Source organism: Seriola aureovittata, chromosome 17 (genome assembly GCF_021018895.1).
Source record: "Seriola aureovittata isolate HTS-2021-v1 ecotype China chromosome 17, ASM2101889v1, whole genome shotgun sequence".
NCBI lineage: Eukaryota > Metazoa > Chordata > Actinopteri > Carangiformes > Carangidae > Seriola > Seriola aureovittata.
The window spans coordinates 14,362,122-14,379,424 of record NC_079380.1 but is presented as its reverse complement, the minus strand read 5'-3'; the positions used below and the strand labels follow the sequence as shown (position 1 = coordinate 14,379,424).

The 17,303-nt window shown below is 41.5% G+C and overlaps 1 protein-coding gene across 2 annotated transcripts in view; it reads left to right on the top strand.

Moving 5' to 3' along the window:
* prkcab (protein kinase C, alpha, b) overlaps nucleotides 1-17,303 on the top strand; it is a 108,142-nt gene that overhangs the window by 57,240 nt on the left and 33,599 nt on the right. For both annotated transcript variants that reach the window (XM_056401153.1, XM_056401152.1), the window contains exon 4: nucleotides 16,054-16,165. In XM_056401153.1, the coding sequence (XP_056257128.1) occupies nucleotides 16,054-16,165 (112 nt within the window). The remainder of the gene's footprint in view (nucleotides 1-16,053; nucleotides 16,166-17,303) is intronic.

Genomic DNA, 17,303 nt, shown 5'->3' with positions numbered 1-17,303 from the left:
ATGGACTTGATGCAGGAGGATTAAAACTACAATTACAGCTTTGGAATTGCCACACTGACGCAATGTACGTTTATCTCCGGTGAATTTTACAGCTGTAGGTCAGAGGTTCATCTCGTCTAAGACCCACACATCGCATCTCATCATCGGTGATATTTCTCTCTGTCTAATCATGAGAGAGTACAGTATGTATAAGCCATATGAGGATGTTCCCATATCACTAACACCCCATGGATTAACAGCCCACTGACAGGCCAGCTGTTGATCTTTTCGCTTCATCCTAATGCTATGTATCTCTTGGATGATCTGAAAGCTTTCAGTCAACAAGTACTACAGTACAGTAGAGGGGTTTGTAGTTGGATAAGGGGGTGTGAATTTATAAACTGGGCGTAGCTTTGGCCAGTGGCCGGAGAAAAGCTGTGTATTCAGCACATGCACTGAGGAAAGACAAAGAGACAGAGAGCAGCTGTGTTGCTTATGTAATTGCCGAGACGTAAATAGTACGGGACACACATTTGCATTCACACACATACACACACACATGCACACAAACAATCAAGTGGCGCAGCGGTAATCGTCTGCTGTTTGGATGCTGGACAGAAACATCAGGGGCCAAAGCGGTTTCTCTGCCAGCTACAGGGCATTTGACATAATCCACACACACACGTTAGTGCATGCAAAATAGACACACACACACACACACACACACACACACACACACAGTTGAATGTCAGAAGGTTTAGGACACATGACATCAGAACACACACAGAGGCATCTAGCAGAAGGACAGAGGACACCAGAACATCTGTTTACACATTTAGACCACACACACACACACACACACGTCCACCTTAAAGTCGAACTGAAATTGGGATCTTGCTCACTTTATGTGTAAGGTAATGTAAGGCACAAGGATACTATAGCTAAGCTTTCTGCTTATCAATGACAGTTTTTGGACATATTCGTGGAAACAGCCTATTATTCAAGCCTGTGTTGGGGCGTGGTGTGCTACTGACAACAATCGTGGAAAAACTCCCACGCAGAGTTGGTTATGTACCATTCCCAATTGAAGACATCTGTCTCTTAACAACATTCGACTTTTGGGAACTCTAATAGCAGTTGCTGTTTGCAGTGATGCACTGACAACTATTCTGAGGAAAACGTAAATACGTTGATGATTTGATGTTATAATGGTTGTCTTTTCCGTATGATTTCTAAACAGTTTTATGGGTTTATTCACTGTGGACATCAGAGATAACGGTATCCATGGAAAGTGTAAGTGAATGTAAAAATATGTTGTTCGGATTTGTTTGGAGTTTTGACTCTAATTTTTAATACAAATTGCAGCAATCGAGTGCTTGAGGTTTTGGAGCGGCCTACATTAATTGCCACTGCTGCTGCTACAACTGTTGATCATCTTGATAACCATAACAACTCACTTCCCATTGTTTTCCACACCACCCTTACGCTTTCAAAACCTCTGGAATATAGCCTTAACTTTTCATAGGTTCAAACAGCCCTAATGATACAATAGTAGCCCAGATTATAACCCAGTTTTTATCCGCCCAGTTAAAGAAAACTTGATGCAACTGGGCAGAAAATTGCCCAATCTGGGCAGTGACACTGACTGTGAGTCCATATGTGTGAACAGCCTGTTAACAGTGTGCTCTTTCCATCGTATTAGAGATAGACACCAGAACCCTGAAACCTCAACACATCATAAGTTACCTTGTGATTTGAATCTCAACATGGTGTAACATATGAAGTCAAGGTAACACAGAGCTGGTAACTCTGCCTACCCAGAAATTGTACCAAACTAATTCAAGTACTGTCATCTTCATTCGGAGACAAAAACATCATTCCCTCTGCACAACAGTAATGTAGGCGCTGCTGTCACTGCAGAAAAATGAATAAAACTTATATTACTTATATTTTGGTAATAACCATTTTCACCAAATAAATACACAAATCAAAACAACGCAAACATTTTTGACTTACAGCTTCACTCTTGCTCTCACAACTATAGGCCTACCATTTACAGTGTCTATCACTCTACATCACTACTCTTCCTCTTGCTAAAGGCTAATGTTGACATTTGACAGTAATAACATATCATATATGTTGGCATGTGTAGTGAGTATACTTATTGCTATGCTCAAGGCAAAAATGGCTACACAAAGTGTCATCAGTCAAACAATGTGCAGTATAAAACATCATTATATCATCCAATAGGCAACATCCTCCAAACGCATTATTGTCACAGATGGCCACTGAGGATTACCATGTGTGTAATTATGTCCCATGCTGCTATGGGCTTTAGCCATCTATCTCTCTTATGTGCTCCATAGGGTGAATGTGCATTCTGCAATTTCATGGGTTTGTTTTCTTGTTGACATTACACAGCCTGTAAACACTTGGGTAAAGCTAGAGTCCTGGAATTCATCAACAGAGAAGATGAGGGATTTATCAAAGAGATGATTATTATCAAATCCTGTAGGGGCTGATCGTAATTTAAAGGATGTGTAAAGTCATGAACTCAATGTTTTCATGGTGTTGGTGCCGGTACACACATACTCATATTACTGTCTAGTTCATCAATGAGTTAAATTTCTCTGGTCTGTGTGCAGAATGGCAACATTTTACATTAAAGGAGCTATTTTTGCTATTGCTACATAGCCAGTGTTAGCATTAACAGCTGTTAATTTACCAGACTAGAAGAAACCTTAAGAGCTCAGCATCAAACTTCATTCCTTCACTTGCCAAGAGCTGTCTCCAGCAGTGGAAAGCAACCCCTTTGCTTTGCTTCTATTTCTGTCAGTTCTTTGCTTCTACTGAAGTTAGCATGCTAACGGGCTAGCCCCACTGGAGCATCCAGGCTGCTCTGAAGGAGTACTACTTCTCGGTAGAACCTCTTGTTTTGTAAACACTACAATGGGTGAAGCTCTCAGCAAGACTTTTTCAAATTTTAAGCACTGTATTTTAAGATACACATTTCTCAAAAGCTCTCTGTATATAGTTATTATGTAGTTATTACAGCCCTTATTTTCCTTGAAATGAGAAAAGAACATGTAATTATTATTAAAGATGTTATTAATCACACTAACCTGGACCAAGGTTCCAGACGTTTGCGTGTCTAACTTGACCTCTGAATTTTAATTGAATACCCCTGGCTGCACATGTACACTTCCTTGTCTTTGGTGTTTATATTGTGCTCTGGTTAAAAATAGTTTACATGTGTGTGTGTGCGTATTTGTGTGTGTGTGTGTGTGTGTGTGTTTGTGAGAGAGAGAGAGGGAGAGAGATGGCCACCTGGGGCCCGTCCTCCTTGGTTTCCGTGGCGATGTCGCAGTGATTAACGTGCAGGTATGTTAACAGCCAGTTGCCTGGTTCTGTTGCAAGTCAAAGCTTTAATAATCACACCGGGGGAACTGGGGGTAAAATGGGGACTGCTGCAAAGCACTGTGGGAAGGCAGGTGATAGATGACCTGAGAAGTTTTTGTGTTTTTCTTAAACTTCTCTGACATTATGGTAATAGTTGGCTTGCGTCCTTGTAAAACTACCCAATGTAAAAATCCAGTACAGCGTGTATAATTTTTCACTGCTGAAACTGAGATGGAAGCGATCAGGAAAAGCGAGAAAGAACACTTTCTGGATGTTTTTAGCCAGCAATTATTCTCTGCATGCCTGCTTATTCCCTCATTATATTTAGCTCTACCTGCTTGCTAAAGGTCTTCTTGTTTTTGTCCCTTTTATGCATAATGTGGTGTTTGTATATTTAGTTAATTTCTGACTGTGATGTTTTCCTAATTGGACATGTTTGTAGTCTCTGATGAGACAGAGAAAGCAGGAGTGACACTGATGCTTTGTAGGATTGCTAAGACTTACCTGTTCTCTAACTTATTCAGTATTTTAGATGGGTTTTATCTTTATTTATGCAGGGAAATTTCACTCACACACTCCTCACACACTGGGAGCTGCCCAGTACAACCACAGTCTAACCTGCTGGCTCTGAGCTGGAGCTCTGGAGCAGATGGGGGTTAAGGGGTTAAGGGCCTGTCTCAAAGGCACCATATGAGGCTGCTCCTCACCTTTCCTTATCCATATTTATTCTGCCAGTCCAGGGGATGGAACTATAATCTTTTGGTTAAGTTCATTTGTCAAACACAGCTCCCGTATTATGTAATGTAATAAAAACAGGAGTTGTCAATAAGTAATAAAGTAAAAAACTAGACATTTTACAACATGTGTTGGCTCAATATCTGTAGATTAGAGATGTTACCTCCAGACATTGCCACCTTCAGACAGTTTGCAGATTTCCTCATTGAAGTTATCAGTTTGTATTTTGGCATTGGGTTTAAATCTGAATCATTGGCAAATGGGCTCTTTCGCTTTTCACCAAATCCCATTATCTATTTAAATAAAGAAATGCACCAAAAGTGAATAGTAAGTACTATTTAGGCATGTAAGGGTGTCAGAGGTGTTAGGAGGTATATTAGGTATATTAGGGTGTCATCAGCATGGCAGTGATATGAGAACCTTTTGCGAGCAAATAATTAGATCCAAGGAGGTGGTGTAACACGTGTATTGCAAAGAGCAAGGGGGCCCAGTGCTGATCCTTGGGGCACTCCTGCGGGGAGGGGAGGGGATGGGATGAGGATGTTTGTCTTTGCCATAACACAAAGAAGGGGCGCCCAGTGAGATAGGATTGAATAAAAATCGTATACCTCCTACCAATTTTGGCAGTTTTGATTTTCAGATAATGTAAAGCATCAAGTGTTCCTTTATGGGTTCAGAAAATTCACCTACTTCTTACAGTAGAGGAACCATTTAAAAACCCATTAGATTATCAGGAAGAAGACAAACAAAAATAAAAACATTGCCATAAAGCTGAAAACATGTCTGTTTTTCTAACCACATGAAGAGGTTTGGAGAGTTTCGTACATGGTTCACCAATTTAAGACTTTTAAGATGTTTTAATTCCACATAGGACACAATTTAATGCATAATGCAGCATTAACCTACTCCCTGTCAAATTAACAAATAAGTAGGATAACACCATGTGATCTTCATTTATGAGAGTCAAAAAATACAACCTGCTTGGTTTTTCTGAAGCTCAAACATTCACCTCCCAGTCTGATACAACAAGTCACACTTTATATCCACTACTGTATGTGTAACAGGAGTAGTTTGCATTCTGCATGTAGCCATTGGTGTTGGCTTAGTATGGGCACAGTGCCAAGCCTGGATTCCTGTTGCTCTAAGTGGGATTCTCCACTACCTCTCAACAAAGTCAACTATCCTCTGAACAGCTCAGTCTCTCTCACGACTGTTTAGCTCAATTACCAATGAGCAGGGATGGAGCTATCACCACAGGTGTGTCCTAATGGTGCCTGACAACTGCAGCCACAGAGACCTCCAATCAGATGGCGGAGCACCCAGGAAGTGATGATACTCTCGCAGACTGAAAGCCCCCAGCTTGGCCTCTATGTGAATACAACAAAGGTTTAGCTGCAGCTCATGTCACAGAGAGGCCCACACACATCCACACACCCATGCATATAAAAGCAAGCCTCATATCCTAGTCAGTCTAATTAAATGCAGTGTTTGATGATGAAAGTTGGGTTGTGATGAAAGGGTGTGTGGTGTTCAGAGGTGCAGTGTGAATGCATCTGAACACTGGATCGCTCCTCTACTGTTAATTAGAGCGCGGCAGGGAAGGATTAAGGACCCTGACACCTGTGTCTGCTCAGTTTGATTTCACTGTGTGTGTCAGTGGTGGAAAGTAACTAAATACACAGGAAAACATGTGCAACATGGATTGCTATATGATGCTAGGGGGAGTGATAGGCTTGAATTGCTGGTCCATCAGACTTTTTGTACCAAAATTCTTGGTGAGAAAGTAACCATTTAGATTTCTGTGGTCAGCTTATCCTGCCGGGTGAGACTGACGGTTATCTCGGCAGCTCACAGTTCGGCTCCAGAGATGACCGGCCAGTCGATGTACACTCCCTTATCTCTGCAAGCCCCCATTACCACTGGCTCTGTTGTCCATGGTGTTTTGAAATATTTTATAATTCTTTTGGAAGATAACATTTCTCAGAGTTGAAATATAATATTTGTTGCTACCAGTTTGTTTGAAGGTGAAGTTGAATAGAAACTCTAATTCAAAGAGGTGTTATTGACATGACCATAATCAAATACAGCATTGTCTAAGCACATTGCACAAGGCAGTCTCAACAGGGGAAAAGTACATTCAAAGGTATTAACAACAAAACTTATTAATACTTTAGTTCAACAACATTTTGCAAAAGCAAATGTTGGGGTTCTAATATGTACAGATATAACATTTCAATAAACAACAACAGAGGCAGTGCGGTGTATATTGAATTTTCCTTTTTTTTTTTCTTTTTAATGTAGTTTACAGATTTGATAACAGATGAATCCTTTACTATAGTCATTTTCAACTATAAAGAAAGTCTTTCTGTAACATTGTAATTTATCCAAATCGAGCCCATAACTCTATCACTCTAAAGGAAGAGATAAACTCACTTTTATCACTTTCTACAGGAGTGATAAACGGAGGCCAACTTGTGTTCTCATATTTGTTGCATTTCTCGATTCTGCATCCGTTTCCCTTAATGCTTATGTGTTTTCTCTTTTGTATGTGCTTAGTCCTTAGGAGCCACCATAGTTGAAGGCCAAAATTAGGTAAAATCATTCATTATTTCACAAAAGAAGCTTAAGATGTATTTTCATCTTTCCTCACCCATTAATCATCTCATAAAGCCCCAGATTTTGCTTGTGATGCCTTGGGGCCGACCGCTTGGTTTGGAACCCCTGGAATAAACTAAACTAGCTTTATATAAAATACTGAAACCTAGCTCTACCATGACCAGCCACAACATTAGAATTTTACTTACACATTGATACATCAGTATTAACAATCTAATAATGTCATGCATAATGTATAATAATATCTCAGTCACATAAAACTTTTACTTAAGTACAATTTTGGATGCAGGACTTTATCTTGTAATGGAGCAACGTAATGTAATGAGTATTTTTATTGTATGTTATATTTATTGCTGTACTACAATATAGTAACAACAATAAGGTCTGAGTACTTCATTCACCACTGGTGTGTGCTCTCTCTCTATGATGGCTCTGTTTGTTTGAAACTGTTGCATAATATTATCTATTGCAATCCATATCACAACCCATATTGCTCTCTAAAATACCCAGGAGAAGTACTTCCTATCATGACTGGTACATAGAGAACAGCATCATCTCCATAATCAACTACACATCTCATCATCAAAAATCACTCTATCTCTTAATCCAGTGAGCTCGCTTGGAGATTGCTGACATTGCTCTCTGTACCATTTCCCACTAATGAGCTCATTCATATCGTGTGTGTGTGTGTGTGTGTGTGCTTGTGTGCGCATATGGCGGTGCATGTTTGCATGTATGTGAGTGGTGTGTTTGATATCCTAATGCCTTTTGATGTTTAATTCACTAACAAGACTAGAGAGGCGTACAATCAGAGGAGGCACACAACGAATGACAGGATATATAAGACATGCATTTACTGCCAAGAGAAGAACAGGCAGGCCAGAGGCAGACCAACACAAACACAAACACACACACACACACACACACACACGCACACTCACACCATCACTTCATATAACGTCAGTGCAGCTTCAATACAGTCTTAATGTACATGAAGCAACCTCAAAGCTAACACTCGTTTCATATGACTCCTTTGAGATCAGTGTTTAAAGCTCCCTGTTTGTGTTTGCTGCCTGATTTACAGGATATAAATCTGTCTTCTACATAAATGAGGTTACATTGGGATAGTCTGAAGCCGATGGCCCATTAACCACTGACAGGCTGCAGGTGGAGAGAGAGAGAGAGAGAGAGAGACAGACGTCAGCCGGCTAATTAAATCAGTGATGGATAGTCAATACAGGTGCCAGTTTCTCGCTATACAGCCATCGTGTGAAGATGCAGATTACCTAAAGACAACAAACAGCTGTGGCTGTCATTGTATGTCATCTCTGATGTGTGAAAAGTCAGCTGGGAGCTGATAGAAGAGATGATGTATACTATGAGCAGGTTGTTGTACTGTTTTTAAAGCAGTAGTGGTTCCCAGCTTTCTGCTTTTATCTGCTTTTGCCCTTCTCTGTAGTCTCGCCCTTATTCCTCACACTCATCGTGTCTGCCACTATTTTCTGCTGTTGATATATCTCATGTCAGCTCCTTCCAACCTCTGTCCTCCCTCTTCCTTTCTCTTCCACTGAGTCACTGCTTCATGGTTGTTTTTATCAGTGTCAGTAGACAGATTAGTTCCCACGAGTGACATAATTGATCGCGTGAAGCCAATCTCCACCGGGGTGGCTGTCAGGGTCTGTATTTGAACAAGTGTGCACTTGAGTGTGCGTTTGTGTCTGTCTGAGCGAATGTGTGCGTGAGAGAGAGAGAGAGAGAGAGAGAGATTGTAGACGAGTTACGATTTGTCTGTTTGACATCAGTGGACTTGAGCTAATAATCTTTTGAGGACTACAAACAAAAAATTCTTTTTAAACATGGTAAAGCAGCACTTGGTTATAATTCTACACAGTTAGAATGAACCTCTGGAGCCTCTCTCTCTGTCTCTTCTGTTACTCTGTTACTCTTTGGGGCCGGGGGCTTGTTTCACCAGCATGCAAACAGGATCATGATCATTTCTGCTCATATATACATTATGCTTGTAATCCATACATTTGCATGCGAGAGCACTGCAGCGCTCATTCATTTGAGAAACATGACGCTGCCGCCATTCGCAATATCTGTGTGTAAGCAGTGCTAGTAAATTTGCTTTGTGAAACAACCCTGATATTTTCTTCACTTTTGACACATGAAATTCACTTGAATTAAATGCATTAAAGATTGACATAAAATGACTAGTTAATAGTTAATAGTTAAACAGCTTAAAAGCTGCAGGGATTAGGCAACTTAATTCATATGGTGATAAACATAAATTGTTTCAGTCATTTTCAAACAAAAATGCCAAATATTCTCTGATTTTAGCCTCTCAGATTGTGAGGATTTTTATGCATTTCTTTGTCATATATGATCGTAGATTAAATTTTTTAGATTTTTAGACTGTTGTTTGGCTAATGCTGGACTCGAACATACTATAATAGGCATTTTTCACTCGTTTCCATAATTTTATAATCAAAATCTATTAGTAAAGAAGAAAATCAGCTACTCAATAATCAAAATGATCATTGGTTGCAGCCGTACACAACTCAGCACAATATTCGAAATGTGCTGAAGAAGATCAAGGTGTTTTCTGAAACGCTCTCAGTCATCAGGGGTTAGTCACACAGTTTTAGGACGTTGTAGCTGAAATATCTCATATTGAAGTTCTTACACATTAGGAAAATATATACTGTTGCCCATAAAGTTGGAATAATTTTGTTTTCAGACACAATCCTCTGTTTATTCCTACTTAAATGCATCAGTAATCACTTTGGAAGGGATTGACTACTAAAGTTTGTGAAGATATACACTTTATCTGTCAAGAATAAATCACATTGTCACAATCATTTCATGGAAAGAGGTAAAAAATATTTAATTCCAACTTTATGAGCAACAGTGTACCTCTCTGTGTGTGTGTTTTTTTTCCTCCTATCAACATACATCACATTCACAGTGATACCAGCAGGTTTGGCAGGTGAAGCTGTTCGTCCTCCCTTTGTGTAATTGTGTAAGTGACAGGAGCTTGTCTCCGCATTGTGGACACGAGGCTGTTCGGTGAGGCCCACGGTCGCTGGCTGGCAGACTGTGCAAAGTGTCAACTCTTGGCCTGGAGATCTGGTGTTACTTTGATGCCACCCACCCGCACACCCACAGACACGCACACGCTGCCGAGTCTCGTCTCTGACGTCCATGTCCTGTTCTGTCCATGTGACTCTGTTTGTCTCTAGATGTGTTGCTGTCCATCTTTTCTTTATCTTTCTGTTCAGTTGCGACAGTCAGAGCTTAAGGACGTCTCTTTGTTTTTCACAATCTCTCTACTTTCTTTTTTTTTTTCTACTACATTATTTATTTCTCTATGCCAGTCAGTTGCTTGTAAACACCATAAAAATTCACTTTCTGTCTGTCCTGCTCTCACTGACAGATCCTCACACACATGCAGACTCACTCTTTTTAAACCGTCTTTGAGTGCAATATGCAGCGCGTGCCCTTCACCACTACAGGTCATACTGTTGCCTGTTCAGTCAAGGCTGCGGGCAGTGTGTGTTAACACTAGCTGTTTTGGGGCCAAACCACCAGGAGAGAATAACTGAGAATCCTCTCGGCTACATCCCTGCACGGTCTGCTCTGTTTCAGCCGAGCAGCTGAGTTTCAGCCTTGAGGAGAGCGAAGATGTCATCGTTTGTCTGGATTGCGCCGTGGTCTTTGTCTCTTGCCGTTGTCTTTCAAGCACATGCCTGCAGAAACTTGCACACTCGTCATTTTATCAAGCCACAGAGTGATTTACTCTCTTCTTGTTTTCCTCCTTCGCTGTTTGCTTTCTCTCTGCAAACTCTATCTATCACTGCATTTTCTCTAACCCATTATCACCATAGCAACTGTACAGTTGTTCACTTTGTTCCCCCAAGCCCCTCCGAGCACACACAACACACACACACACACACACACACACACACACACACACACACATGCATATGCACACGGATTGGGTGTGTACTCACTGTCACACACACACACCCATGGTATGATTGTGGTCTTTTAATTTAATTGTAGTTTTCCAGTGTTTTTCTGTTTGCTGATGTTTTTGAAAGATTTAATTTTCCTCCAGTGATGTCTGGGGACCATTTTGCTATTACTCAGTGTGTGCTTTTGTAGTGCATAAATAGCTCCACTGACTGTTTGGTAAAACAATAAATAGAAAAACCCCTCATGGAGCTTCACTGCATCAAATCACTTTATTCATCCAGGATGCTTGTATGTTGATTCTGAATTCTTACAGTGAGGATTTGGGATGTCTAAATTCATAAATTCTGTTATAAAAGTCTTGTCCCGCTCTTCCCAGTGCAGCACTTCAACTGTGCTGACTTTTGAGATCAGACCCGACTGGAGGAGGTGGCAGGCTAAGGTCAAGTTTTTTCTCTGCTGAGCTTTGTCAAGCTGTTTAGAAGCTCAAACGTGTCTTTCTCAGACACCACAGATATCTTTCCTACAACCATGTTTACAATGCTTCTCTTAAATTCTTGCTCATGGCTTTAAAGTTAAAATAAAACACATTACACAGCAGTTTCCAGTATGTACAGTATGTTGAATCATATGCCACGAATTCAACATTAAAATCCAAGATGACATTTGTTATGCTGTACAATTACATCAGATAGAAGACTCTTTTTGCTTTCAGTCAGAGGCAGCTGTGGCTCAGGTGTGGTGTGAAGCAGGTCAGCCATTAATTACAAGGTTGATGGTTCAATCGCCACGTTCAAAGTGTTGATGGCAGCTCCGCCTTGGCAAGTGTTTGAATTAGAGACGAATCATGGAGGGAAAAAGGAGACTGCCCTTAGGTCGTGTCTGCTTGCAGGTTATCACGATCCATAGTTAAACTTTATTCTTTGGTGACCTCTCGAAGCTGTAGTGATTATGATGAGCTGCAAAAATGAATTGATCGATCAAAAGAAAATTAATATGCCACTATTTTGTTAATCGATCAATAGTCGTTTTTTCAAGTACAAATACTCAGTACATCACAGACCAGTTTGCAAACTTGTCACACTTGGCAAGAGACAGCAAAAAATCTTGATATGCTGGTCTTTGTTCCGGTATGCTCAGAGGTGTTGTGTCACTCTTGTCTCCCACTCTGATCCACCACATGATATTATACTATCACGTCGGGTATATAAATTAAAGGGTACCCCATAGAATTTTCGACCAGTGAGAGGGTCCCTGTTTTGATTGTGTTTTGTGCACGAGTCATGCGATACTCAGTCCTGCTGCCAATTCTGCTGATCAGCAATTGGCAGCATAATACATAAAGAAGGATTGCAATGTGCCGTTACAGTCAGTGAAGAAGAAGATGAAGAAGACTGGAAGCTTGCAAACATGCTTTTTTCCAGCGGCCCTGGAGAGATGCGTTTTGTAGCTTAGGGACACTTCAGTGGGCGGGATGCCTCTCATCACAATCATATCAAATCAAACATGGATGAAGATCACAGACTGAAAAATGCCTTTGCTTATGAAACATCATAAGAGGAAATTACACTATACATTACACTTTGTAGCCATCAACCCAATTTGCGTGAAGCAGATATGAAAGGTCGCCTGTTAACCAATTAACCCCGGACATGAATCACATCTTCCTCTTCACTTTCCCCTTCTCTTTATATGGCGATAATATCCAATTAGTAATTAGATATTGTTACCTCCAGTGGCAGTGCGCAGTGTCAATGCTTGACTATAATTAGCAAGACCCGTGTTTGACTCATTGTCTCACTGCTCCCATCATCGACTTCTTCCTCTTCTTCTGCTTGATGTGGCTCTCGTTACGCTCCGAGGAGTTGTGCAGCGGTATCATCTCGCCTCACTGCAAACAACTTCCCTCCTGGTTTCGCCTCAGCAGCTCTGTCTGTTTGTGTCGACAGTTTGTCCGCCAGCATCTTTGCCCGGCGCTGCATGATGTCCAATATTTAAATGGCTGAGAGGATGTTTGATAGATAAAGAGTGAAATGTTGACTAAGCTGATTGTAAATTCAATTTTTAGATGTGCCACACTCCACTTTTTGATATTAATAATAATAATGTATTTTGCAATAACTTACAATTTTTTACATGTATTTACCAAAGTTTCAGGTTCCATGCTTCTCATTACATATATATACAGCCTATCGTATATATAATAAACCGATCCCCTGAAACAAACCTGAAGAGAAAGCTCTGTGGTGTTTTTGTGTGCATGCATGTTTGCGTGTGCATCTGAGTGAACTGGCAAGACAAAAGCAAGGATGAGTTTCCTTCAGTCTTTTCTCAGCTGCCATTCGTTTCACCCATGGATGGATCACTGAGCACTTCCACCAGGCCCAGGGGTCCAAAGGGCCCATGGGCCATGGCCTCAGTGTGTAGAGATTTTTGTGAACGACTAGTTTCACTGTCAAAGTCCTCAGTGATTTAAAAAATATATTAAAAAGATAATTGGCGACAGTATCTGCCATTCAAATAATGTGTTTCTGAAGGACTTTCAAGGCCTTGTGCAACGAGGGGCCTCTGACTCTGCTGGAAGAAATGAAAAGCATCTACAAATGTGTGTTGACTCGATCAAACATTTTAATGTGGCAACGTGGGCCACAATGAAAGCTGCCAAGTGTTCTCCCTCTTCAAGCGTTTGCACATGTAATATTATGCATATTATTGTGTTTGATACATAATCAACACAAACAAGGGAAGGCGAGTCTTGAAATCGTTTAGCGTGAAGAGCCTTAAACATCCTGTTGCTGCTGGTGTGAGCAAGAAGCTTACATATTATGGTTCATAACCTACATTTGTGTTTTGCAGTGTGTTACTGTATGTGGAATACCAGCATTAATAATAACGTCCAATACAACAACCTTGCAGTAATTCCTGTCAGAAAGATTTTGTTTCACCTGTTTTAGAGGATGTGCTTTGGTGAGCTGTTGTTTTTATAAATCTCATTGAACTCTTGATGCTTTGAGAGCAAGGAGAGAGACAGATCATTCTGGGTCAAAGGAGGTGAGAGAGAGAGACAAAGGACTTCTCTGTGTGTGTCTGAGCAATTGTTCCGTTTTGGTTGTAACGTGCATCTGCACTTTTCCGGGTTTCTGCACCAATGCAAGGCTCTAAGATGGCCTAAAGGGTGGAATTAATGCATGCATCCAATCATGCACACACATTCACACACACATGCAGAAGCCGAGCGAGACGAGCAGATTATGGCTTCGTACACCCTGCCTCTTCCTTCCATGGGGTTGCACTGAGTTGGATACTGAGAATGACTGCGAGTGGAAACCCTTTCATTTTAATTTTACCCATGTTCCCAAAAGCATGGGGGGGGGGGGTGCAGACAAAGAGACAATGGCATGGGGTAAAAGAGAGAAAACATATAAAGGAAGGAAGATGAGAGAGAGAGAGAGAAGAGAAAGCTTGCTATGAAAGTGAGAAACATCCGGGGCTTGCTGTCCAGAGAGTTGGAGGGGAGGAAGAGGGCTGATAGTGAGGAAGAGGGCTGATAAAGTCAAGGAAAGAGAAAGAAGTGGAGAGTGGGCAGATAATATCTCCTCTGTTGCTGTCTATGTCCCTGGAGGCTGTTGTTCACCGAGCAAGCCTCTTTTAAGATAAATTCCACAATGTTTCCACAATTTAAAAGTTGGGTAATGGGTTGAAGAAGGAGGGAGGACCCAGGAGAGAAGACTCAGTCAGGACACAAGGGGCATGACCACTACGCCATCTTTTTTTTATTCTCAAGAAAAGCCTCCAGGAAAAGCTAGAGGAAAGGCGCAAAAATAGGCAAGCTTACTAAAAGGAGAACATGCTAATTAGACTTTTCCGGGACCCTCACGCCACTTGACTGTTTCCCCTGCCAATCACACCTCCTCCTCCTCCCTCCTCTTTCATACACAGACTTTCCTTCCACATCTCTCTGTTGGCATCTCGTTCACACTCTCCTTCTTTCATCATGTTGCTTGCTTGATTTAGCGTTTGTGTTTGTGGAAAAAGGGCACTTTTCAATGATGTGGGCCCACTTACTCAGTCAGTGGCCTGTATAATTACACATGCAGCCATTCTGACACATTTCAGCATGATGGAGGCGACGCTGGTGGGGGTTTATCCACACTCATTTGCAGGGCTTTAATTACAGCAATGTTTGTTTTGTGGTGATTGTAGAAATTAGCTAACCTCGACTATAACAATACTGACTGGAAAATTTATGAATCGATTTCCAACAATTGAAACTTGGATGCCACAAATGCTCCAACCATACACGCAGACTTTTTATAAAATCTCACAGTTTCTACTGTCCGGCCTGTTTTCTTGGAAACTTATAAGAGCCTCAATCCCTCAATTGCTCATTAGCTCAATTTTTACTCAGCCTCAGTGCCAGATGTTCTGGCCAAGATAAACAGTTGCTCAGTTTCGCTCGCCCTTGGCACTACAGGATCACTGTAAGGTGTGTATTTGTGCCTTAACAACATTTGAAGACTGAAACAGGGAGGATGCTGGGAAGGCTTCCAGGATGACAAGATTGAGAGAACTGACACCAAGCATGACAACACTTGAACCTTACACATTCCCACACACTGATAAGGACCTGACATATCCTTTCCATCTGAATCGTTCTTTCTTTCTTTCTTTCTTTCTTTCTTTCTTTCTTTCTTTCTTTCAAAAAAAAGTATGATTTGCAAATCATGCAGCTGAAACTCAGCTACAGTACATGGATCTCATTTTAGTATCTTAATGAGGAAAAAAGTCCAATTTGGAAGCTCTTTGAAATCATTTATTCCTTGAATCATTGAGAGAGATATTAAGCAGTAGAGTGACAAACAGATGTTGTAACAAAGGTCTATTTCTGGTTCCTTTAACAGAAATGTTTCAAAGACTCTTATACCAATTTATTTAAAAAAAATTTTGTACAGTAACAGTTGAACCAAAAGAGGTTTCTGTTTACCCCAAATTATACCTTTTGAATCTCTATCCTGAGGGCTTTGTGACCTCAAGAACTAAGTCTTTACTTAATTGTTGCCTGTTAGAAACAACTCAAATGTGAAGCCTTCTCATGAAGTGTGTAGTGGGGAAAAAAGAGAAGACTTGTCTTGCTTTTAAAAAAAAAAAAAAAGGCTATTCTACAGAATACATGCATGATAAGTTTGAGAATATGTTGCACACTTAGTTTTCACTAGAACATATACAACACATGATATACTCATCCCACAAAGGGTATGAAGCTGTCCTGTTATTATTGTCTGTTTTAATTGCATTTAAATTACAAAAATATATTCAGTGTTTTTCTTCTTGTTTGTCTTCATTGCCCAGGACCCCAGAAGCAAGCACAAGTTCAAGATCCACTCGTACGGCAGTCCCACCTTCTGCGACCATTGCGGTTCGCTGCTGTACGGGCTCATCCACCAAGGGATGAAATGTGACAGTGAGTACACACCCAATCCGTGTGCATATGCATGCGTGCGTGTGTGTGTGTGTGCGTGTGCGTGTGTGCGTGTGTGTGTGTGTGTGTTGTGTGTGTGTGTGTGTGTGTGTGTGTGTGTGTGCAGTGTGCACCTGTGTCAAATATGCTGCGCTGGTCTCTGTCCTATACCCGGCCCTAATGAGAACAGATGGGAATAGACTGGTACTGTACTACACTCAGCCACATCTGAGGCACAGGCAGAATTCACTGTCCCGACCCGCTGAGTCCTCTCTTTGCTCCCATTCTTTCCACCCACACTGCTCTATCAACTCTTCCCCTTCTGTCTCTGCATGTATGACCCCATCCTGCACTGCGTTTTCCACATTTTGATTCTCTTTTTCCTCCCACCCTTTCCTCTTTCTTCCCTCTTTGCTACACCCATTATTTTCCTTTTACTCCCACTCATCCTCCTCTTTCCCTTTCTTCTCTACGTCATCTTTTTTTTACTTCCCTTTACATTTTTCCCTCATGTCTCTCCTCCGTTTTGTCCCTCACTGTACCTCCTCTGTCCTCTCTCCCCATCCTCTCCATCCATCACCCTCCCTCCCTCTCTCCTCCTCTTACTCTGTCTATCCATCTGTGGGTCTCTGGTGGCGGCCTCATCACAGATGGTAATGGGAGCACACCAGAACAAATTGATGCGGGGAGGCCATCGCTATTACGAGCTGCTTCCCCATCTCTGTCTTTCCTTGTCTCCTCCCAGCATGTCAGCCTGACAAGCCTGCCGTGTGTGTGTGTGTGTGTGTGTGTGTGTGTGTGTGTGTGTGTGTGTGTGTGTGTGTGTGTGTGGGTTGGTGGGTGGGGGGGCAGGAGAGATGGATGGTTGGATGGGAGAGGACAGAAAATACAGAGGGGAGGAAGGGGAGAGAAGGTTTGAGAGAAAGTTAGAGGGCAGTAAGGGACAGAGGGGGAAACGATGGGGAAGAGGAGAACAAATGTTCGCTCTTCCCTCTGGTCCCTCATCTGTTTGGCTTTGCTGAAGTGTGTGTGTGTGTGTGTGTGTGTGTGTGTGTGTGTGTGTGTGTGTGTGTGTGTGTGTGTGTGTATGTATGTGTGTGTGTGTGTGTGTGTGTGTGTGTGTATGTGTGTGTTTGTAAAA